Consider the following 22,651-nt stretch of genomic DNA (forward strand, 5'->3'; position numbering starts at 1 on the left):
GGATTCAGGTCAGTTCGCAGTCCGATACAAGCAAGGCCTCAAACTGCTCTCGCAAGGCATGCGCAGAAAGGTCGTCGAGACTTACCGAGAGAAGAGGGTGTGGGCCATGGGAGCCATGCCCATGGGCGCACCGGGGTGACCGGAGTTGGACTTGGCGACGACATCGGCAGCCAGGCATCCTGCGCGCGACGAAAGGAGTAAGCAAGCCAGAGTCAGCATACCGCAACGCAAGCCAGCTGCGCGCCGAGGATGGAAAGGAAGAGAGACTCACGGATGGTGGCGATGGCCTTTTCGTCGCTAGCGGCCTTGGAGAAAGTCATTGTGATGGGGTATGTGGAAGGAGGGGGAGGGATGGGAACAAGAAGGGATGATGGTGAGAAGAAGAAAAGTGAGCGAGGTTGAGGGCACGGTTAAGAAGAGGATGGCGAGCAGCTGAGCTGGCGCGGGCGAGGCTCGGAATGATTGGCACGAGGCGATGGGAGTGGCCGCAATCGATCCGTCATGGCGAGCTGACGACTGAGCAGCAGCACCGAGCAGCAGCAGCAGCAGCGCCGCCCGCGTGTTTGTGCGTCAGAAAAAGAGGTGGAGCTGCAGTGGCAGCAACGCGCCTACCGATCGATCGGACCGTCGTTCGCACGGCACAATTCCAGTCTTTTGTCTGCGCACGGCCTGCATGGGATTTCGATTGCGCTGCCGCCTCACTGCCGCCTCGCTCCCACCTCATTCTCGTTGCTTTGCAGCCCGGTTTCCGCCACCAATGGGTCTTCATTGCTGGCACCACTGAAGCAAGCGGCGGCTCATCCGATGCATAGCAGCCCCAGCAGCAGCAGTGATGCACTGGTCGGGGGAGGCGTTGGCGTTGGGGCCACATTTTTTCGGGGTATTTTGTCGTCGTCGAGCTTAGCGCCAGGAAGATCCCAAAAACTTGCCGAGAGCAGCTGGCTGGCTGGCTGGCTGGCTGGCTTGGCCTCAGCTGTACCGGATCGTCATCTGTGTGTGCCTCGACGATTTCCGCATTTCGGGCTTGAATTTTTCCCTGGCTGGAGAGTGAGTGTGTGAAATTGCGGAGCCTTGAATTCGGGTTCAAACTTCTCGCTCGATGCGCACGGCTCTCCCGTCTCCCTCTCCTCTGCCCCCAGACGCGCGTACATCTACGCCAACCTCCACTGTCACAGCGTCAGGAAAACTTCCAAAAAAACTGCGTAGGCCAACAGTCGCCCGGTCCGGTCGCACCGATGCTGTTGCGCAGCGAGATTTCCGATCGAGGCTTTCAAGATCACCGTGCGTTTGGGACATCCATCATCAACCGCAGCATGCGTGAGATCCATCATCTCTGTGATCGTTCGAAACGAGATTTCGGTGTTTGGACATTCAGCCTGTACCTGTACAGTAGCCAGGGTTTCGATGGCCAAGGGTTCGATGAGCTGGCGCCGGGCAGCAGTCAAGGTACGCGCTAAGCCAACCGATCCGAGCCGATCAGTTGCGCTGGAACGTGCAACGTCACCGTGCTTACCGCTGTCGTCAGTCTGCACGCGCGCCCGAATTTCGCCCAGCCTCTCTCTCCCTCCCTCGACGGGGCCAACACCTGATCGTTGCTGCCGGCTTCGCTCACATGTCACAGGGTCATCTTGGCTTTCAAACAGCCGCAGCTTGGTCGCAACGCTCATCGGAGAGTTTTTTCCCACACGTGGCTGATTGGCGGCAAACACCAACGTCCTTCTTGGCGCCGCAGCATCGCAACCCCCCTCGGAAACCCTTGGCTGTGCCTTGCGAATCCTTCGCAGTAGATTCATGCAGCATGCCACGCTCATATGCCCGATGGCGTCCCACAGCCTGCGCGTCACAGCATCGTGCAGGAACAATTCTATCGTTGCAATGCCAAACTTGCTTTGTGTGCGCCGCAGCTCAATCTACCACGGGTTGTCCGCCCACGGATCGGGTTCACTTCCCAGCGTCGCATCACCCGCACGTCGCGGGGCGCGCTCGCTCGACGGCGACGCCTTGGCCGACAGATCTGCCGTGCTGCTCCCCGATGCCTTGCCCAACGCGCTGCTAAAGTCGAATCCTCGGCCCACCGCCGCGCTCGGCGGCGTCAAGGCATCCAACGACCTCTCACCGGGCGTCAGCGCTTCGCCAAAGCCCATGCTTGAGCTCGTCGGAAGAGAGTGCGTGGCGCTCTTTGTGCCCATCGACATGTCGTACGACGTATCCGGCCGCGCCAGCCCCCACTCTTCGCCACGCCCCCACCCATCCTCCCCCACTGCCGACGTGCGCCCTGAAAACGCCGACGCATCCCCGCCGCTCTTGAAGCGCGTCTCCAGATCCTGCGCTGCCGAACAAGACAGGCCGTACTTGCCCGTCACGTCTGGCCCTGCCGATTCGGCCTGAACAGGGCTCGATGCTAGCTGAATATCGTCATCGTACGACGCAAACGTGAGCGACACACCTCCATTCGGAGGCGCCGCCACCGCTTCAGACCGCCCACCAAGCACGCTGTCCCCCGATGCCGAAGCCCCGGCGTCCGCGCGCTCTGCCAATCCGCTGCCCTTGGAAGCCTGCGTTGCGTTCGCGAGTGGTAGCGGCGGCAGCGAGCTCTCGAGCTCCTTGACTTCGATGCCAGACTCGCGCAGCTCGCGCAGGATTGCCTCCGTGTCAAAGTGCGCACTCAGCGAGCTCGGACGATCCGCCTCCGGTGTCACCGCGCGCTCAGCCTCGTTGTGCGACGATCGCACCGCCTCAACGCGCGCGATCGACTGCTTGACAATCTGCTCCTGCGTCTGCTTGGCTTCCGTCACCGCATTCGCCGCTTCGGCTGCTGGCGGCGTCGACTCCATCCGTGGCGGCAGGTCGTCGTCGTCGTCGTCGTACTCGTCGTATTCCGCGTGCCCAGCTGTGGCGGTGGCACCTGTGGCAGATCCTGCCGCCGACTGCGAGCGCACAGGCGTCGCGCTCTGGCTGCCCGCCTGGCTCGAATCCTTACGCCTGAAGATCCTGCCGAATCCTCCGGTCTTGGTCGTCACCGTCTTGAGCTCCACCTTCTCGGCCGCTGCTTCCTGCACCACCTGCCGTTCGGGAATCGCGTTGAGATCCTCTGGCTCGTCAAAGTAGTCGGCCGTCGTGCGGAAGCCGAGCTCGCTCAGAACCAGCGGCATGAGCGGCCGATAGCCCAGATGGCCAGGCACCACGTGTGTGACATCGACGTTCTCAATGTCCTGCACGCGCTCCACCGGATGCAGACCTGCAATGCTGCGCAGTCCGCCAGACGCCGCACGATGCAGATAGCCCAAGATCCAGTCGGTGCGCGAAAACGCGCTGACAAATCGGCCAGACACGATGCTCCTTGCCTCCTTCCACGTCTCGTCCTTGGCCGTCACGGGGGCGCCCATAATGTACACGTTCTGCACGATTCCGTACGCCTTCATCCGGCTGAGCTCCACCAGCGCGTAGAAGATGACTCGCGCGCCCAGACTGTACCCGACCAGCGTGATGGGACGAACACCGAGTTGACGTTTCGAAAGAGTGTCTGCGAGGATGAGTCCGGCCGCTTGAGCACGATCGAGCGCATTGGACCACGGATTGTCGATCAGATATCCGAGCTTGGTGAGCCAGAGAGGCCAGGCGAGCGCAGTAAACATGGCACTGGCGCCGGCCACGGTCAAGGCGAGCGCCTGCTGAACGCCCTGAACGATGGTCTCGTTCCATAGTAAGCCGAGAGCATTACCCATCTCCTGCATCATGTCCGGCTCCCAAAATACACTGAACAGATCGCCCATGACGCTGTCGATGACGCTGAACGGCAGCCGCACGTCGTCCAGCGGGCCGCTCATGAAGCCGGGCACGGTGATGATCGCGTTGACGCGCTTGTTGTTGTGAATCGGCTTGAACTCGAACGTCTTGACGCTTCGTGTGCGGCGGCTCATGCCGCGGCCGGCGAGGCTCATGCCACCCACGGTTCCGGTGGATGTGATGAGAGCAGCTCCGCCCACGCCGCCCAAGAATCCGCTCGTGCCACTGATCCCGACGGCTCCGAGCGCCGCACCCATACCTGCACCGATGACGGGAGCAAGCAGGCCGGCCGAAAGGCCGATGACGAGGCCACCACCGACGGTGGCGAGGCCCATCATGACCATGCGCTTCTTGCGAGCCATGAGCATGCGCTGGGTGACGGCCGAAGGATCGCTGAGACTTTCGACGCCTTCCTCGATCTCGAGCGCGTCGGTGATGCGCTTTTCGAACTGCGTCACGTCCATCCAGGTGAGGCCGAGCTCGGAGGCGACGCGCTCGAGCAGCACACGCGAGCGCGCATCGTAGACGCTGTCGGCGGTGAGCACGAGGAAAAGGTCGCAAAGTACGGTCCAGCGCAGATCGAGGGTGATGGTGGCATCGGCGCTGCTGATGCTGGTGGTGACACCATTCAGCGCACCTGGCGGTGGCTGCACGGCTTGCGGCTCTTTGGTGAGGCCGAGCGTGGTGGTGACTGAGCCAGGCCCGACTTCGGCATCTGTCGGCGCTACTGTGGCTTCGGTCGCATCGACGGCATTCGCGAGCTGCGAGGCGGTGTTTGGATCGGCGACGACGGTGGTAGTCGAGACCATCGAAGTCGGTCGGGAGATTGCAGATGCAGATGAGGCCTCATTGGTAGAGGCGATGTCGGCGCCTTCTTCTGCGTCAGCCGGTGCATCTTGCTGCATGCCGATGTCGACTTCGTCATCGTCTTGTGCGGCGTTGCGTCTGGTACGCGCTTTGGACGGACCGCTTTGGTCGGACTGGGATCCGTCTCCTTTGACAGCTTCGGTCTTCGGTCTCGGCTTCTCCTGCAGAGCAGAGCCAATGTCGCCGTCGTCTGCGCCGTCGAAGGCTTCGTCGAGATCATCCTGATCACTGGGCGTAGCAGAGGGCTCGGCAGGTGGGCTTGAAGTTGTCTGCGGCTTCGGGGACTGATCGGCGGAAGTGGATTGCGATGGCGCCTTCTGTTGTTCGGCTTGACGCTGTTGCTGCGCCTCGAGCTCCTGCTCCTCCTGCAGCTCCCTGAGGGCTTCTGGGTCGAAGTCAGGATTGTCGATGGTTTGGGTGGTGATGAGGGATGGAGCGAGGTCGGTAGCGAGGACGCCGTGTTCTGCCAAGGATTCGATCATGCGCTGCTCTGAGCTCTCGATGTCCATGTGCTGGTATAGGCGAGCGACGACCTTGACTTTCCAGGCTTCGATGCTCTGCTTTGCCGCATCGAGGTTCTTGCCCGGGACTCTTCGGAGCTGTCGGACCATTTCAGAAGCTATCAAGCTGCAGAGACCAACGTATGCGATCTTCTGACCTTCGGAGAGGAGCTGCTTGGTGGTCTTCATCTGGTTGAGGGGGGTTGCGGAGGTGTTGTCTCCGTATGGATCGTGCCGGCTGCCGTCCTGGAAGAGATACTCTGTGGCGGCATGGAGCTGTTCGGCTTCTTCGTCTTCGTCCAGACGGAGCTGGGTATAGCCCTTCTCGCCATCGCTGTCGTCGTCGTCGTCGGCGTTATCTTTGCTCGCCGGTTTAGAGCGCCAATCGTAGCCCCTGGCATCGTCGATGTCGAGGTGCTTTCCCGTGGCGTTGGTGGCGGTGTTGTGCGAGCGCGCAGATGTGGAGCTGATGGCCGACTTGCCAGGGTCGGTGAGGTACTGCGACTTTGCGTTGGAACGCTTGTGAAGCTGGGCGCTGGCGGTGCGGTTGGGCTGGTTGCGTGCGGAGGAGCGAGAAGGGAGCGAGCGAAACCTGCGCGGGTCGTCTGGATCCGAATCGTCTTCCTCTTCGTCGCCGTAGGGCAAATCGTATGGGTTGGAGTAGGCCTGGATGGGTATGGAGGCCCTCTTATCCTCGGCGGACTCAACCGGCATGGACTGCCATTCGTCGTCATCGTCGGCCGCCATGACTGCGGACTTGTGGGACGAGCTCATGTGCGTCAGTCAGTGATTTGACGTTGCAGCCTGCGAGACTAGACTAGGAGGTGGGAGTGTGCATGCAGGCTGCGCCGCTCTGGTTGCACTCGACGATCGATTCGCCGAGGTCAGCGCCGTCCGAGGGTATGTGGAGGTGGCCGGTAGCGGTGAGCCGGGCGGTGGGGACACCGGGGGTGATGCGATGGAAGCTCGAGGGCTAGTGAGGAGTGTGCAGCGTGCTCTCAAGATAGGATGTCGGCGGACCGATGGGAGGCGTAGATAGAGGAGGAAGTGGGGGGAGAGGGTGCATTCGACATCGACAATCGGAACGCTGGTTCAGAGCCATGTGGATCGCCGGCAGCACATCGGCGTGGAAGCACACGGCGCTTCGAGCGCTTCCGCACTCCACACTCGCACTTGCCAAGCGTGGCGAAATTCTGAACTGTGTCATCAGAGCCTGATCTCACACTTTTCGACTTTCGCCTCCTCTGAGCTCACAACGCCCACTCGTGTGACCATGCCTTTGTCCATCACAGAAAACACTCACCAGATCACACGGCGTGGCCTGGGTAATGCACGCTGTTCATGTCTGCATGCTGAAATACTGTACAAGCGGGAGAGGCGTGGCTCGATGTGCAGCCTCGGATGGTTAGGCCAGACGGAATGGCTAGCTGGTTGCCTTGGCCGTCTGCTGCTTTCTCTTTGCCTCCTTTGCCTTTTCCTTGCGCAGTGCGAGCCCCTTGGTGAGGGCGCGTTGGCGCTTGCGACGTCCTGCGCCTCGTTTGCTGCCGATCTTGTTGGTGATGACCTTTTCCTTGCCGTCGACCGTCTCGACGAGCTTCTTGCGGCTCTGCTCTCGTGCCTTTTCGATCTTGCGTTCCTTGGCCTTGTCGCGCTTTCTGAGGCCGGCGGACAGGTGTGTCCTCAGCAGTGGAAGGTATGCGCCCTGGAACGTGGTGAGCTTGGACGCAGGCACGAGCGTGCTGATCTTGACCTTGCCGCTGCCCGATGTACCGTCGGTGGCGCGGAAGAGGACGGCGTCCTTCAAGCTGGAGGAGGACGATGACGGCGTCATGTCAACATCGTCATCCTGAGCTGCAGAGGCGGGTGCCTTCTTCGAGGTGATGTAGACCGAGTGCTTTGAGGTGCTCTGCTCAAACAGCTTGGCGAGCTGCTCGAGGAACTGTCGGGCGCCACGGTAATGGGAGAGATGTCGGTCAGCAAGTGTGCTCTTCCCTGCCGCTTCATCACTGCTGCTTTGTCGCTACGTACCTGCTCGTTGGTTAGTGTCATGCTTGCAGTGAGAATGAGCGTGAAGAGAGCAAGGTCGGATGGCCATTCGAGCGGCGACTCGATTCAGCACTCTCTCGTGGCAGCGCGTCTCTCGAGCCAACAAGTGGTCGCAAATCGGAAAATGGGGTGAATCGGGTTGGGCCAGATCGGACGATACGACTCGAGCCGACCTCCACGCGTGACGCTGCTGCTGCTGCTGCTGCACTGTGTGACCTTTGGAGGCTGAGCCGAATCGATTTGGAGGAAGTGGAATGACGCGCTGCTGCTCAGCCAGAGAGCACAAAGCTCAGTCAGTCGAGCCTGCCGAGTCGATCCCATCGTTTTGACACCTAGCCACGTAAGGTTGCCTCACGTCTCTCACACCCCTTCATTGACAGCAGCTATAAGCAAGCTCGCATCTGGTCTGCTGCCCAACATACTCGGCTCAAGCATTCGAGCTCGTCCGATCAAAACGGCACAAAGGCTGGCAACCAGCTGCGCTACCCTGCCTCCGCCCATCACCACCCACTTGCGACGCACCATCATGTCGCACAGCGAGCATCAAGAGCTGGCCCCAGCCAACGGCTCTCGTCCGGCCAAGCATCCTGCGCTTTCAAGACCACTCTACGCCTTCGATCTGCCTCCAGCCCTGCACTATTCCCTCAAGCTTCGCTCGCACATCGAAGACGCCGAGGCAGCGCACATCCTCTCTGCCAGCGCCACCGCACCACCCGCCTCCACAGCCTCGCAGACATCCGGTGCCGATGAAGGCGCGCAAATACGAGAGCCTTCGCATCTCCGTGTGCCGCCCTGCTCGCTCTGTCCCGGCTGCGCGCCCTTCCCCTCCGTCACCGCACAGCGCGCACACTTCCGCTCCGACTGGCACAGATACAACGTGCAGCTCAACGTGCAGAACGGATCGCTGCTCGTCTCACAACAGGCATTCGAAAAGCTCTCGGAAGAGGTCGAGAGTGCTAGCGAGCTCGAGTCGGACGAAGACGCTCCGCAGTCACGCTCCACAGCCCTCAAGACCGACCTCGTCACCAAGATCCTCGCACGCACCTCGCTTCAGTCCGCCAACGAGTCTGCACCACAAGCGGACCAGGCTGATCAGGACGAAGAAGATGCGGCTGATACGCTACAGGCTCTTCAGCTGCGCGCTCCTCTGCTCTGGTTCGTTTCCAAGGAGTCGGCTCCGGACGCCGAGCAGCTTCCGCAGACGCAGCTCGGCTTCCACCGCAACGTCTTTCCGGATCCAGGGACCTCCGCCGCGCCCAAGCTCGCCCAGCCCGACTCGATCGCTGAATGGTATGCCGCATGCATCGCATCCATGCAGACCGGCCGCATCACGCGCCAGGGCTCCAAGCAGTCCGCGTGGAAGGGCAAGCGCATCAAGTCCAAGGAGGTGCAGGAAGCCGCCAGATCCGTAAAGATGACTGTCCTGGATGGTGAGGGATTCATCTCTGGTCTCTCCACCGCCATCAACTCCGACGCCGCTGGCAGTAGCGATGAGCACGACGAGTCCGACTCTGGCACCGACGACGCCGAGTCTTCCTCGGACGAGACGGTCGCCACTTCCACCACCATCAGCCGCAACCCCGACCCACCTCTGCGCATGTGGACGGTGCTGCTGCTCGGAGGCGGCCATTTTGCTGCCTCGGTCATTGCACTCAATCCGCACGTGACCACCTACAAGAGCCGGCCGCGCGATGGCTCGGGCGCACCTCGCGAAGACCGTTCGCTCATCCTGCTCGCGCACAAGGCCTTCCACCGATACACGACGCGACGAAAGCAGGGAGGCGGACAAGCCGCACAGGACGCCACGGGCCGCTTTGCCAAGTCGGCGGGTGCACAGCTGCGTCGTTACAACGAGGCTGCGCTCGGCGACGACGTGCGCGGACTGCTCGATTCGCCGGGCTGGCGCGAGCTCATCGGACGCAGCGACAAGATCTGGATCCGCGCAGGAGCGCGCGCGGCGAGGGGACTGCTGTGGTCGTGGGAAGGAGCCAAGGCGAGCAGGGGAAGCCCGCTCGAGGCTGCGCGCAACGACGGCCGGCTAGGCTCGCTGCCGTTCCCCACACGCCGTCCGACGATCGGCGAGACGGTGCGCTGCTTCCTCGAGCTGGCCAAGGTCAAGGTTGAATACAAGAGCGACGAGGAGCTCGCGACCGAGGAGCAGGAAGCACTCGAGGCCATCCAGCAGCGCTCGCGCAAGGAGGCCGACGCAAGGCGGCGCGAGGAGAAGGCGCAGGAGCGTGCGATCGCTCAGGAGAAGAGCCGAGCTGAGAAGAAGCCGGTGCGGCTTACGGAGGAAGAACAGGCGGAACGCAACCGGTGGACGCGGCTCGTAGAGATGGTGCGCAAGAACCGCACCGAGGCACTCCTCACTTTCCTCAGCAAGAACGCCGACGAGATGTTGGCGGGGAACATTGATGCCAAGCTGCCGGACTGGCTGATGGAGCAGCAGGTGAACGACGCCGGAACCTCGGCGCCTGCTTCTCGGCTGATTCCGTCGACGCTGCTGCAGCTCGCTGCCGAGGCTGGAAGCGAGGGCGTGACGCGGATTTTGCTGGAAGACCAGCGAGCCAATCCCACCATCGCTCCCGAGCGGCTAGGTGAGCTTCGTGGACGTTTCGCAGCCGACGGTAGCACACCCGCGGTGGGAGGGGAGGAGATGGCGCACCGCGCGGCATACGATTTGTGCAGCACCAAGGAGGTGCGCAACGTCTTCCGGCGCATGATGGCGGAGCACGCCGATTGGCACGACTGGGCGGGCATGGGTGCGGGCGGAGCGCGCGTGCCGAGTGCGCTGACCGACGAGATGCAGGAGCACCAAACGGCCAAGCAGAAGGATCGTCGTGCGGCGATGCGCGAAAAGGCGCGCGAGAGGGCGAGCAAGGCGGCCGACAAGGCAGCCGCCGCACCGGAGCCGCCAGCTGAGGAGCCCATTGCGGAGACGCCAGCGACGTCGCATCAGACGACGAATCGGCTGGGCGGCAAGGGAGCGGCGCCGAGGGCACTGCTGCAGCAGAGGGACGAGCAGCAGGGACTGACGCCCGAGATGCGTGCGCGCATCGAGCGGGAGAAACGCGCACGCGCTGCAGAGGAACGGATGAAGGCGCTCATGAACAAGTGACGTGCCGACCAATCCCATGCTAAGCCCTCAAATACACGATGACACATTGCGATATCTGTGGTGAGCGAATGATTCTGCGAATGACGACGATACAAGTACAAATGGAGTGTGCTTGGGGGAAAGAGATTCAGCGAACAAAGTTCATCGAGTAGCCGCCTCCTGGCTGCTGTGTGAACTTGAAGTTGTTTGTGCTGAGACCAAAGTTGCCGAGGATGGAGTCGCCTAGGCCCTTGAGCTTTGAGATCATTTCGTCCTTTTCCTTCTCTGCCGCTTGTTTTGCTTTGGGTTCCAGCCTTGCGATTGCGGCTTGCACGTCTGGTCTTGTAGCGCTGGGGAGGTCTGGGCAGGAGAGGAGGGTTTGATGATCCTCGAGGGCGGCCGAGAGACCGGACCATGTGCCGATCTCTTCGTTTGCCTGTGCGCGGCGGTAGAGGGCCTTGACGTAGCGCGGTTGGTCGAGCAGCGACTCGGTGGCGGCTTTGACCGCATCGCGCGGCTGCGAGAGTCGCAGGTGCGTAGCAGCGATGTTGGCGTAGATCACCGATCGGAATTGCCGGATCTGCTGCATCTCTTCTGATTCTTCTGGTTCTTCCGACTCCTCCGACTCCTGCGACTCTTGCGTCCCGATCTCGGCCGTTAACTCGCCTACTGGTGCTTCGTCCGCTTCTGTCTCGCCATCATCTTGGTCGTGTGGTGAAGAACCTTGCTTTGGCTGCGGGCGTGGTGGCAGCAGTGCTAGAATATCGAGGTAGCCGCTGAGCGCCGCATCGTAATCCTTGGCAGCGAAGCTACGGTTGGCCTGGGCCTTGAGCTCGTGGATTTCTTCCGAGATGTATGCCTCTTGTATGACGGCCATGTTGTTGATGTGGTTGTTGTGTCGGTGGGAGGATAATATGCACAGCAACGGATGAGGTGGAGCTTCTGAGCGCGCCCGAATTCCGAGGTCTGAGCGCGCAGAGAGTGGAGGTCGAAACGCCGATTCGGCGATTCGGCGCGGGAAGCGATTCGCGCGGGCCTGGAAGAGGAGCAACCAGGTTCAACACACACCGCACACACGTGTCAATCTTGGCCGCTCTCGCCCACCTTCCCTGACGATGTCTTCACTCGAACCTCTCTCGCACCAGGTGGCTGGTCATCCCGACGGCGTCCAAAGCCTAGAAGGCGGTCGGCTCGTTGTCAAGGCGTGCCTGCCACGCGAACTGATCTTTTACCAGCAGGTGCAACAAGCGGTGCAGAGCTCGCAGACACGCCAGACCGAGCTGCTGGCTCGACTGTTGCAGTTCATGCCTCAATGCCATGGAAGCTGGCAGGACTACACCGGCTCCACCGCAACAACGGCCGACTCGGAGCCACGGATCGTGCTGGAGAACCTCACGTTCGGCTACACGCGGCCGAATGTATGCGACCTGAAGCTGGGCACGCAGCTGTGGGACGAAGACGCGAGCGACGAGAAGCGCGCGAGGATGGACAAGGCGGCCGCGAGCACCACGAGTGGGTCGCATGGCGTGCGACTGACAGGGTGGCAGACGTATGATCCCGAGACACGCGAGTTCCACCGCGTGCCCAAGACGTTTGGCAAGACCATCGGTGCCCAACACCTCGAGCTGGGCATGCGTATGCTCTTAGCGTGCCCGGAGCCGGGTGATGCCCAGAGCGCCGACTCGGTTTTGGCAGGAACGAGTCTCGGCTCGCGTCTTCCGCAGCTTCCCGCCGAAATCGTGGAGCAGCTGCTGCGCCGAGACGTGCTCCGACACCTTGAGGAGCTGCGCACCATCTTTGGCGAGCTCGAGGTGCGCATGCGCGGAGCATCGTTGCTGCTCGTCAGCGAGGGCGATGTGGAGCAAGCCCAGCCTAAGGCCGAGGTAAGGCTGATCGACTTTGCCCATGCGACATTAGTGCCTGGCCAGGGACCCGATCAAGGCGTGCTGCTGGGCATCGAGACTGTGCTGCAGCTCGTCAAGAAGCAGCTATACAGGCTTCAGAGTCGCAAGCAGGACACTGTGTAGAAGAGGACACTGTCTAGAGAGGATGTCGATTGGACCCCACAGGATAAAGGAAAGGAATAGATTCCGTCGTATTTATGATCTTGTGATTTTGGCGAATGGTGTTGGTTTGAGCGCCACAGGCACCGGCCAAGTGGAGGAAAATGCAATTATAAAATGCGAAATGCAGGTCAGATGCGGTCGACTGCAGCAGCCGGGCAGCCCCTGTCGATCTGTGCTGTGCTGTGCTCAGAGAGAGAGGCGCTGTTTGGCCCGTCAGTTTAGGCCAAACCAAACAGCAGAGAGTAACCAGCCGCCAAATTGCATGTGTTGGTCCTTCCTAAACCCCCACCACCACCATCACCTACCTAGGAGTACAAGATGCGCTCGTCTTGTCGAGATTGCACTACCGTCTAACCCTCCAGCGTCCACGCTGCCACTGCGCTGCAATGGCTTCTTCGCAACCACAGAGGCCAAATCTGGTCCACGCCTTTGAGCCACCACAACAGACGCCCAACAATACTGCCACCACCGCAGCATCCACCGTCCAGTTCCCTCCGCCAAAGCAACGCTGCACAAAGTGCCAGCCCATCCTCCAACATCGCCCTCACTCTTCCGCTAGCGTACCCGCCAATCACCCGGCAGACGCTTCCTCCCTCGTCACCCCGGCCTGCCATGCTACCGTACGCCACTACATAGGGCCTCTACCGGTACCCGCATCAGCAGCCAGGGCCATCGCAAGGGCCATCGTCGAGGACACCTCGTACCACGCGCCCGATGTCGACCACGAGCAGCCCGAACCAAACCACGTCTCGGCCACCGACTTTGCCAACGCTCCCCATCCACAACCTGCTCAACACTCGCATACATTCAGCGATCCCTTCCAAGCTTCCACTCAAGCCTCACAACACAGCGACCAGCGAGCGCAACAACATACCACAGCCCCATCGCCGCCCACCTCGCCCTCGTCCCGCAACAAGTCGCTCGCACCCCTGTCATCCACCCGACCACGCGTCGTTGCCAGGGATCCTTCGTCCGCTTCCGTCCTCTCCAACGCCTCGTTCGTCAGCGCAAAGTCGCTCCCGCGCTCCGCACTCAGCGACTCGGAAGCCGCGGCGCGGCGTCCCCTCTCCGCCTCGGATGGCCAGGTGTATGCCTCGCACGATGCTCCTGCATCTTCATCTCGGCCCGTCAGCCCGTCCAGGAGAAGGCTCGGACTGCTCACACGCAAGAGCAACCAGTCCTTCCCCAGCTTCGGCAACTCCTCGCTCCCACCACCCGCTTCCATCCTCAAGCCGTCCAATCCTGGCCTCAACAGCAGCTCCACAGACGAGTCCACCACCAGACACATGCAAAACGTCCGCAGCGCTGAAAATTTGCGTGTCGCAGCGCTTCGCCAGCAGCGCAGGATAGGCTCGGAAGGTTCCAGATCAACCGCATCCACCATCGCACCATCACCCAACAACCCTCCCCTCGCCCTGCCCATCCTCGACCTGCCCCTGGACCAGATCGAAGAGGCCATCTCCCCGCAGCTTCCGACACAAGCCAGCTTCGATCCACCCTCTTCGCGCCCCGAGGACTCGGTATCGTCCCCGCAGTTCACAACATATGACTCGGAGCGACGCGCTTTCAACACCAGCAACGACACCACCATCATCCGCAAGAGCGACGAGATCGCCAACCCTCCTGCCGCCAGTGCGCTGCGAAACCAGCCCTCTTTCTCCAGCGGCTCCGAGGCTCATCCGGCATCGGACCCTGCTCACACGCCAGCAAAGCTCCAACCAGACGATCTCCTCCATCCGACCTGGGAGCAATCCAACCTCGCGCCCCACCGCCAAGCTGGTGGTCATATCGAAGCAGCCACCGCCTTGTCTTTCTCATCCCACGACGACCAAGACACCGATGCGCAGCAGCGCCCCGACAAACTGCTGCCAGGCATCGGCAGAGGCCTACCCACCAAGCGCTCCCTCACCTTCAGCCGCGAACCCAGCACAGCCCATCCACCTCGCCAGGCTACCGGCTCGCATCTCCCTCGCGCCGTCGATCATCCCCGCGAATACTCTCGCCAAACCCGCATCAGCAGAGCTTCCACCGCGGGCACTTTCAACACCGTCGGAACCGTCGCCACCGAAGGCAGCTTCGGCGCCACCGCCGGCAACAACTCCACCCTCGCCCGCAAGTTCTTCGCCGGCGGAAGCTTCCGCCGAGTCTCGAAGCGCGGTAGTCTGCGTCGCAAGCTTGGGCCGGTTCGCACCAACTCGGTGCGCGACACGCGCGACGCTGATTCGCCTTCGCCCGTGCGGACGCGCAAGCGGGTCTCGCCCTTTGCCGTGCGTGCGCGCAAACCGGCGAGAGCAACCAGCTATGCATCGATGCACCGCGACTACAATCGTCAGGCCTCCGTCAGCGGCACGGAGGCCTCTGTCGGCGACTTGAGCGCCTCGACACCTGCAATCGGCGTGCTACCAGGCGCAGTCGGCACCAGTGCAGGTGGCACAAAGTGGGTCGGCGCCAGCTTCCAGATCGGAAAACGCTTCTGGGACATCCTCGAGGCGCGCCGTGACGACCTGCAGAGGGCCCAGCCGTGCTCGTGCAGCAAGGACGGCGCCAATGACGCAGTGGCGGCCGAGACCGAGTCGCCACAGGCAGCGCAGCAGCGCAAGAAGGTCGAGGAACACGCTGCCAAGGTGGACCATCTCAAGCAGAGCCCCGACGGAGTCATCACCCTGCTCGCGCAAGAAGCACAGGACATCTCGGATGACAAGGCTTCAGCTGTACCCGACAATCACCCACAAGGCAGGGCTACGCCACCGTCACAGCGTACGAGACAGCCTTCTGAATCTGAAAGCAAGCCAACGGCCGGCACAAAGACTCCGCGCCGCAAGCTCTCCAAGGACGAGTCGCTCGCCTCCATCCAGTCGCTTCATCCCGATGCTGCAGCTCCGCTTGCCATCGAGGCGCGCCAGGGCTGGAGCGAGATCGTGTCCAAGATGTCCTCGCTCACCGAAGAACTCGGCACGGGCCTCAAGACACGCGCCGCGGAACGCGGACAGGCCTCGTCCGAATCCAAAAAGGCAAAGCAAAAGGAGAAGGAGCAGCAGTCGTCTCGTTCCACGGCTAGCGCACACAGTTCATCCGCCGAGAAGATCAGTGACCCCAACGTCAAGATCGTCGCGAGGTCCTCGAGCCTCGCCGATACCGACTCGTCGTCAGCTGCTTCCAAGTCGGCCTACGTATCGTTGAACAATGCTTCCACTTACAACAGCAGCTATGCACCTCGCACCTCGAGTCTCGCCACCGAAGCTTCGCCGGCCATGACGAGGAAGGAGGCGTTGTCGCATCCAGCTCCCCCTGCCTCGCTCGAAAAGAACGATCCGCAGCTCGTCCATCAACTCCTGCGCCGCAAGAGCGACCTTGGTGAGCGACCCGACCTCGTGCCTGATGCGGCTAGCGACCATGCCGTCGTGCTCCGACAGACGCTCACGCCGCAACAGCTCACTCCGGGCGAAGAGCTCGCAGACCCGAGTGCCGTACGCTTGACCGAGCAAGATCCGTTCCCTGTGGACGCCACCCCGAACAGCGAAGGTAGCATCCGGCGCACAGAGCCGACCGGCAAACAGCCTCTCACCGCCGGAGTAGGCGAGTCGAGCGGCGTCGAGCGCAAAAAGACGGTCAAGTTTGATACAGGCTCGTCTCGCCCGGCGCTCAAGGGCCGCTTCACCGCGTCGCTGTTCGCGGGTAGGGCCGAGACCGAGTCGACTCCGCTGTCTGCCCGAGTCGCCACCGCGCCTGGAGACGCTCAGCCTCGACCGCCTGAAGAGGTGCTTGCTCGCCCTCAGCCGGACACCATGCAGCTTCCCAAGCTTGCCGATGGATCCGACACCTTGAGCGAATCTCCGGGAAGCGAGTCGGTCATTATCACGCGCAGAAGCGTGCTCAAGAAGGACCGCATGCTGGTCAAGCTCGCATGGACGCCGCACGAGGACCTGCCCACTGACTTTGACGAGCTGCAGGCGCGCAAGTATCCCATCCGCGACGAAGACTGGCGCGAATTCATCGTGGTATTCCGCATGGGCAAGCTCGAGCTCTGGACGGATCCCTCGCTCACGAGCAGGATCGTCGGACACGGCGATCGGCTCAAGCTGCGCACCACTATTCCGCTCTCGCGCGGCTCGACGTTTCTGTCGCTGTATTCGCCGATCGATCGCATCTTTTGCCTGACGTATCAGCCGTGGAAGTCCATGTCGGCGCACCACGGACGCAAGGGCATCCATCTTCGTCGACAGGGTACTGACATTGTGCTCTTCGACTGCCGCGCGCGCTCGGCGGCGGCAGACTGGATGTGGGAGCTGTGGCGCGAGCTGGGCGGGCATATTCCCGAGTCGCTCGAGGTGCATGTGCCGTCGTTTGGGCTCAAGATCAAGATGCCCGTGCCGGAGAGCATGCCTGTGGAACGGACGACGCCCGCGGGTACGCCAGGCAGTCAGAGTGGCGCAGCCAAGGGCGGCGTGCTGGCACTCAGCTCCATCGGCGACACGCACGACGGCGGCGAAGGCTTCAAGCTGATCAATCGAGACAATATCGTTTCGATGACGTGGAAGCTGCTTTCGAGCATTCCGCAGTGGCACGATCTCATGGTCGCATCGCAGGCTCGCGGGGTGCGACTCGATCTGGCGTGGCGACGCGGCAACGAGCTGGACTGGATCGTGAACGAGCGCACCGTGGACAACGAGCCGCGCCACTGGGCGGTGCTGTGCGGCGCGCTGCTGAGGGACTACAAGCACCCGTCGATCCTCGAGCTGAGGACGGCAGCGCACTATCCGACTACGGTAGAGACGGCACCCGGTCAGTTCCTGCACGAGCCTCCGGCAGTCGAAGGCTTCCTGTGGCGCGTCAAGCCGGTGTCGGGTGCACTGACGCGGCTCTACTTTACCACGTACGACGGACATCTGTACGTGTGCCGGACGGCGCGTGCGTTCCCACCGGATCGCCACCTGGCAGCGAAGCTGCAAGAGGCGATGGACATGCGCGTGCCCAAGACGAGCGGTGCAACGCAGGGCCGCGGCGGCAAGCCGATTGTGGCGTCCAACCGAGGTGCGCTGGCGAAGGCGCTCGCCAAGGTGTTTGGAACGCACAAGGCGGCGCGACGCGACGAGGATGTGGCGACGCTGCGCCAGAACGTGCTGGAGGCGATCAGCTACGCTGCCGAGACGGAGGAGGAGCTGCAGGCGCAGATCGCGGCGTACGAGTCGTTTGAGCGGCGCCGGCAGTTTGAGCAGATCCGCGGCTCGGACGGATTCATCGATCTGAAGCTCATCCACACGATCAAGACCATCGGCAAGGGACCGGTGCGGTGTCCAGGCGAAGAGGATCTGCGGCGTCCGAAGCGGATGGCGGCCAAGTCGATGCAGGAGGATGTGGCTGCGGCTCAGCACGACGACGAAGAGTCGGAGGATGACTCGGACGACGAACATGCCGGCGATATTGGCGGGCAGGAAGGGTTAGAGCGCGTCGACGATGCGAACGAGCTGCGGCGGGCGCGGCAGATTGAGATCACGCTGACCAACGGCAAGAGGATCCGCCTGGAGGCGTTCAGTGCTTCGGTGGCGCGCGAGTGGGTGGAGCGGGTGGCGGAGCTGGTCAAGTACTGGCGTCGGCGGGAGCGGGTGGATGCGATCGAGCTGATGTACGCGAGCGGGGTGGATGTGGGCGAGCTGCGCAAGGAGTTGCAGGGCGAAAAGGCGAAACGGTACGAGGGCGTGGACGAGCAGAAGCTGTCTCCGATCCTGGGGAGCATTTGGAATTGGTGTGCGATCGAGGCGTGTCGCAACATTGTGCGGTCGGGGCGGTTGTTCCACAAGAAGAGCAGCTACGGAGCGTTCAAGGCGCGCGACTATGTGCTGATCGCGGGGCGGTTGCTGTGCTTCAAGCTGGTGCGGTCGGTGCGTACGTCGCGGGCACGGCAGAACAACGGCATCTTCCACCGACGGCAAGACATGGTGATCCATCTGCGCGATGCGTACGTATACAGTGGCAAGCTTAGCGAGGACATGCTCAAGAACGGCCGATCGGAGCCTGCGCAGGCGGTGTCCGGGCTGGGAGGGGGTGGATCGAACAGCGGCAAGCGGCATCGGGTGCCGCGGGTGTATGCGGACGGATTGTTTTCGGTCGACGACGACGAGGACTGCACGTTTGTGATTCGGTATCGACCGGAGCGCGTGAATACGCCTGCGGACCCGGGCGTGGCGAGTGGCGGTAAGGGTAGTGCGGAGAGGGAGGAGGCGGGCACGCCGGCGTTGGAGGACAAGACGCACAAGTACGTCGCCATGCGCGCACGCAGCCGCATGGAGCGCGACGTGTGGGTGCGCTGCATCGCGTACGAGATCGAGCGCATCGTGCGTGCGGATGCCGAGCGCGAGGCGAGGCTGCGCAATGCCGGCAGCGTGGATCATCGGCGCTGAACCACGGGCGCAATCCCCAGCGCAGAGTTCAGAGGCGGAATCCCAACACAGGATCCAACGCTACGCTAGGCCGTGTCGAAGAGCTGCGATGCCGAATCTGATTTCATTTGAGAGGAGAAGAGTGCACGGCGTGTGTGAGCAGAGACGATGGGAGCGCGTACCTACGACGATGAGCGACAATGGGAATGCAGTTTTGGACAAGGGCAGGCTGGGCTGGTGGGGGTGCAGCGCCATTGAGCCGCATGCGACGCCTCTTGTTCGTGCTCTGAGGGCGTGCGATGATTGTGCTTCAGTCGATGCCGCAATGCTGGCGAATCAAGATGGAGAGGATTGAATCGAGTTGCTACTAGTACAATGAATAACGAAACAGTGAAAGATGGCCGCATCTAGGCCGCAGCCTTGGGTTTCTTGGCGCCGTATTTGGACCTGGAGGTCATTCTTCCGGCGACACCGGCAAGATCCTGAGCGCCGCGGACGAGATGGTAGCGAATACCGGGGCAATCCTGGACCCTTCCACCACGCACAAGGACGACCGAGTGTTCCTGCAAGTTGTGACCCTCGCCGGGGATGTAGGCAGCGACGGAGCGGCCGTTGGAGAGCTTGACACGCGCGACCTTGCGGATGGCCGAGTTGGGCTTCTTGGGTTTGGTGGTGAAGATCTTGCTGCACACGCCCTTTACGAACGGCTTGCTTTCGAGCGCGGGCACCTTGTTGACCGTGGGACGGTGCGGCTTTCGTGCGCCGCGCAGGTTCTGTTGCAGCGTCACCGAGAGAGGCGAGGAGGTGGAAAATGCACGCACGGAGGTGGGCAGCCGCGAGGGGCCGGCTACTGCACTGCGCAGCAGAGAGGTGACGAGGTTCCAAGTCATGATGCCGGGTGAGGAGGGATGCGTGGGCGAGATGCGGTGGGAAGGAAGAATGAAGGTACCTGCGCCTTTTGCATTTTGGCAGCGACTCGGAAAAGTGGAAGAAGCGGCGAAGCCGATCACGTGATTGATTGAAAACGGTCTAACATAGTGGACGAATTTCCGAGGTGTGCTGGCAGAAGAGAGCGAGTGGACAACGCCGAGGCTTTGGAGAGAGAGAGAGCAACGCGGTCAGACCAAGCAGCACTGGCCAGGCCAAGTCGAGTGAAACCTGCGATACTTGCTTCCAAAAGTCACCCACACATCCTCCACCTCCTACACCACCACCACCACCTTCCTTTTCTGTCGTTGTGCGCACACCATGGGCGACGCGTTCCAGTCGCAGCCCGAATTCTTCGAGGTGGAGCTCGGCGAGTCGCTCCTCTCGCGCACAGAGACGCTCGCCTCCTTCCGCGAGCTCGGCCCCCCGGATCTCGTGCACGTCATCAAATCCACCGGCTCCAGCGCACGCGCACGCGACATTGGCTCGTACCACTACGTCTCGGGCGTAGACGCCTCCTCCTCCGCCGCACTCGCCGCCTACATCAACTCGCTCACCTACGAGCTCGACCAGAACCCCGGCTTCTTCTCCAGCAAGGCCGCCTACAAGCTCAAGAGCGGCGCCTACTGCTGCTTCAACGCCTTTTCGCGTGTAGACGTGCGCGTAGAGGTGCGCATCCCCGGCAGCGTAGACGCCTACGTCGTCGACCTTCGCGGAGAGCGCCACGAGACCACCCCCGAAATCTGGCAGGAGGTCTACCTCTCGGCGCTCCTCCGCGCCATCCTCTACGCCGACGACGCCAACTACCGCCTCGCAGGATACCGCAAGCTCGATCCCATCTCGAGCCCAGATGCAGAGCATCGCTTCCTCCAGGCCGCCGAAAACCTCTTCTTCAAAGGATGGCAGCTCGGCTCCGACCCCGAGATTCAGGTGGCCACGGTGGTCTCCAACCACCTCACCGCCGCCATCCTCAAGTACTTTGGCGACGCATCGCGGTACGAGCAGGCGGTCAACCTGTTCGAAAAGCTGTGGGCGCGCGAACCCGAAGTCGCCGCCCTCGTCGCACGCTCGTACATCGGCATGAACCAGGAGATCAAGGCGGTCCAGGTGATGCACAGCGCCATCCGCGAAACGCCCCAATCCTACGCGCTCCTCCACGCACAGGTCGACTTCCTGCGCGCCAAGGGCAAGTTCGAGTGGGCGGCCAAGGTGGCCAAGCAGGCGGTCAACTGCGCGCCCTCCGAATTCGTCACCTGGGCCAAGTTGACCGAGTGCTACATCGACCTCGAGCAGTGGGAATCGGCGCTCTACACGCTCAACTCCTGCCCCATGTTCACCTACAACGAGCGCGATCTCCACCGCATGCCCACCCCAGCGCGCAGCCACCTGCCCGTCAAGAGCTTCATCACCGAATCCGGCCTCGTCGACGAGGAGAGCGCGCGCGACAACGAGGCGGACGTGGCGCTGCTCCGGCTACCCGCACCCGCGCTGCGCGGCACCTTTGCCAAGGCGTATGCGCTGCTCGGCCGCCTCGTGAGCGCCATCGGCTGGGACGAGCTGCTCCGCTTCCGCTCCAACGTGTTTGTCATGGAGGAGGAGTACCGCGCGCAAAAGGCCGCCGCCGGCACGCACCCCGACGATTCGGCACACGACGACGACGCATCGGTGCGAGGCGTGGCGCCCACCGACTCGCCTGCACTCGCCTCGTCCACGCCGCCGCAGCCCGCAACGAATACAACACACGAAGGCGCCAAGGCGGATGTGGACGCACAAGACTCGCGCGAGGCGAGCGACGACGAGATGGACAGCACCGAGCTGGTAGCGGCGGCGACGGCGGCCAACAAGTCGCAGCTGGGCGTCAACGCGGGCGCGAATGCGTCGTCGCAGTCCATCCCCACCATCAAGATCTCGACCGAGTCGGACCACGAACGCGAGCAAAAGGAGCTCGAAGACTACATGAACACCATCAACCAGCCCGGCGGCAGCGGCAGCGGCGGCGAGGGCGAGGCGGCGCGTGCGGCGGTGCAGGTGGAGCCGCCGCCGCTCGAGAAGCCAGCACAGGCGTCGGCGGGGCACGACCGAAGCGAGTCGTCGGCGACGGCGGTGCCTGGCGACGTCTCGGGAGCGTCGGATGCCAACGGCGGTCGACGCATGGCGATTGTCAACGGCGAGCACGATGCGTCGATCGCGATGGCCGAGGCGCGGCAAAAGGAGAAGAACACCGGCTTCTCGTTCCGCGACAAGCGGCTGTGCGAGCGGTGGCTCGACAATCTGTTCATGGTGCTGTACGAGGATCTGCGCGTCTACACGATCTGGCGCGCCGAGATCGCGCACTTCCGCGCGCAGAACCTCGCCTACCGCAAGACGGGCACCGAGTGGGAGATCCTGGGCGAGCTGGCGCTGCGGCTGCTGCATGGCGACGAGGCGCGCGAGGCGTTCCAGCGGTGTGTGGACGTCAAGTTCTCGGCCAAGGCGTATCTGCGTCTGCTCGAGATGTACACCGAGTCGCGCGATGTGCAGCGTAGTCTGTGGACCGCCATCCGTCTGACGGCGTATCACCACCGCTGGTACATGGAGGGCAGCTTCCCCGGTGCGGTCGCCACGTCGCTCTTCAAGTTGATCCGCACCGAGGGGTTGGCCAAGGTGTCGTATACCTTGGTCTCGATGAGCCCGCCCCAGCCGATTCTCAAGCTCATGCAGAACTACTTTGCCTATGCCACCGCCTTCAAGGTGGCCGGCTACGACTTTTAGCCGCATGCAGTCACGAATGCCAGCTTGATTCCGAGTCCAGTCAGTCCACCTAGTCGTGCGAGTTCGGAAGTCGCGCCCCAAGGATCGGAGAGTTTCGGTCGGGTAAACACGCCGAGCAACGCCGCGGCGCCGCCCCCCTTTTTTTTTCTTTTTTTTACTTTTTCTTTTTCTTGGCGCCCTTGCAGAGTTGGGCGCGGTCTGCTGGACCCCTTTTGACAGGCAGGCGTGTGCGAC

The 22,651-nt window shown here is 62.4% G+C and overlaps 9 protein-coding genes across 9 annotated transcripts; 4 read left to right on the forward strand and 5 right to left on the reverse strand.

The window, feature by feature from the left end:
• Positions 1 to 85: 85 nt before the first annotated feature.
• PAN0_049d6421 (uncharacterized protein) lies at positions 86 to 320 on the reverse strand (the record flags this gene model as incomplete). The annotated part of the gene is made up of 2 exons (XM_014798122.1): positions 86 to 179; positions 272 to 320. Coding segments are annotated over 2 exons (143 nt in total), but the record flags the coding sequence as incomplete, so codon positions are not given.
• Positions 321 to 1,910: 1,590 nt separating this feature from the next.
• Positions 1,911 to 5,927, reverse strand: PAN0_049d6422 (integral membrane protein; Yfl034wp; the record flags this gene model as incomplete). Its single annotated transcript, XM_014798123.1, has 1 exon — positions 1,911 to 5,927. The coding sequence occupies one exon, from the start codon at positions 5,925 to 5,927 to the stop codon at positions 1,911 to 1,913; it is 4,017 nt and encodes a 1,338-aa protein (XP_014653609.1).
• Positions 5,928 to 6,576: 649 nt separating this feature from the next.
• On the reverse strand, positions 6,577 to 7,202 carry PAN0_049d6423 (signal recognition particle 14 kda; the record flags this gene model as incomplete). Its single annotated transcript, XM_014798124.1, has 2 exons — positions 6,577 to 7,092; positions 7,182 to 7,202. The coding sequence occupies 2 exons, from the start codon at positions 7,200 to 7,202 to the stop codon at positions 6,577 to 6,579; spliced, it is 537 nt and encodes a 178-aa protein (XP_014653610.1).
• Positions 7,203 to 7,725: 523 nt separating this feature from the next.
• PAN0_049c6424 (C2H2 finger and ankyrin domain) lies at positions 7,726 to 10,317 on the forward strand (the record flags this gene model as incomplete). The annotated part of the gene is made up of 1 exon (XM_014798125.1): positions 7,726 to 10,317. One exon carries the CDS (start codon positions 7,726 to 7,728, stop codon positions 10,315 to 10,317), a length of 2,592 nt encoding a protein of 863 aa, XP_014653611.1.
• A 127-nt stretch (positions 10,318 to 10,444) lies between these two features.
• PAN0_049d6425 (TPR-like protein) lies at positions 10,445 to 11,173 on the reverse strand (the record flags this gene model as incomplete). Its single annotated transcript, XM_014798126.1, has 1 exon — positions 10,445 to 11,173. The coding sequence occupies one exon, from the start codon at positions 11,171 to 11,173 to the stop codon at positions 10,445 to 10,447; it is 729 nt and encodes a 242-aa protein (XP_014653612.1).
• A 238-nt stretch (positions 11,174 to 11,411) lies between these two features.
• On the forward strand, positions 11,412 to 12,323 carry PAN0_049c6426 (SAICAR synthase-like protein; the record flags this gene model as incomplete). The annotated part of the gene is made up of 1 exon (XM_014798127.1): positions 11,412 to 12,323. One exon carries the CDS (start codon positions 11,412 to 11,414, stop codon positions 12,321 to 12,323), a length of 912 nt encoding a protein of 303 aa, XP_014653613.1.
• A 425-nt stretch (positions 12,324 to 12,748) lies between these two features.
• On the forward strand, positions 12,749 to 18,760 carry PAN0_049c6427 (pH domain protein; the record flags this gene model as incomplete). Its single annotated transcript, XM_014798128.1, has 1 exon — positions 12,749 to 18,760. The coding sequence occupies one exon, from the start codon at positions 12,749 to 12,751 to the stop codon at positions 18,758 to 18,760; it is 6,012 nt and encodes a 2,003-aa protein (XP_014653614.1).
• Positions 18,761 to 19,146: 386 nt separating this feature from the next.
• PAN0_049d6428 (mitochondrial 37S ribosomal protein MRPS12) lies at positions 19,147 to 19,629 on the reverse strand (the record flags this gene model as incomplete). The annotated part of the gene is made up of 1 exon (XM_014798129.1): positions 19,147 to 19,629. The coding sequence occupies one exon, from the start codon at positions 19,627 to 19,629 to the stop codon at positions 19,147 to 19,149; it is 483 nt and encodes a 160-aa protein (XP_014653615.1).
• A 358-nt stretch (positions 19,630 to 19,987) lies between these two features.
• PAN0_049c6429 (chaps-domain-containing protein) lies at positions 19,988 to 22,417 on the forward strand (the record flags this gene model as incomplete). Its single annotated transcript, XM_014798130.1, has 1 exon — positions 19,988 to 22,417. The coding sequence occupies one exon, from the start codon at positions 19,988 to 19,990 to the stop codon at positions 22,415 to 22,417; it is 2,430 nt and encodes an 809-aa protein (XP_014653616.1).
• Between the last annotated feature and the right edge of the window lie 234 nt (positions 22,418 to 22,651).

This window comes from Moesziomyces antarcticus (genome assembly GCF_000747765.1).
Source record: "Moesziomyces antarcticus DNA, scaffold: scaffold_v10049, strain JCM 10317, whole genome shotgun sequence".
In the NCBI taxonomy this organism is placed as follows: Eukaryota; Fungi; Basidiomycota; class Ustilaginomycetes; order Ustilaginales; family Ustilaginaceae; genus Moesziomyces; species Moesziomyces antarcticus.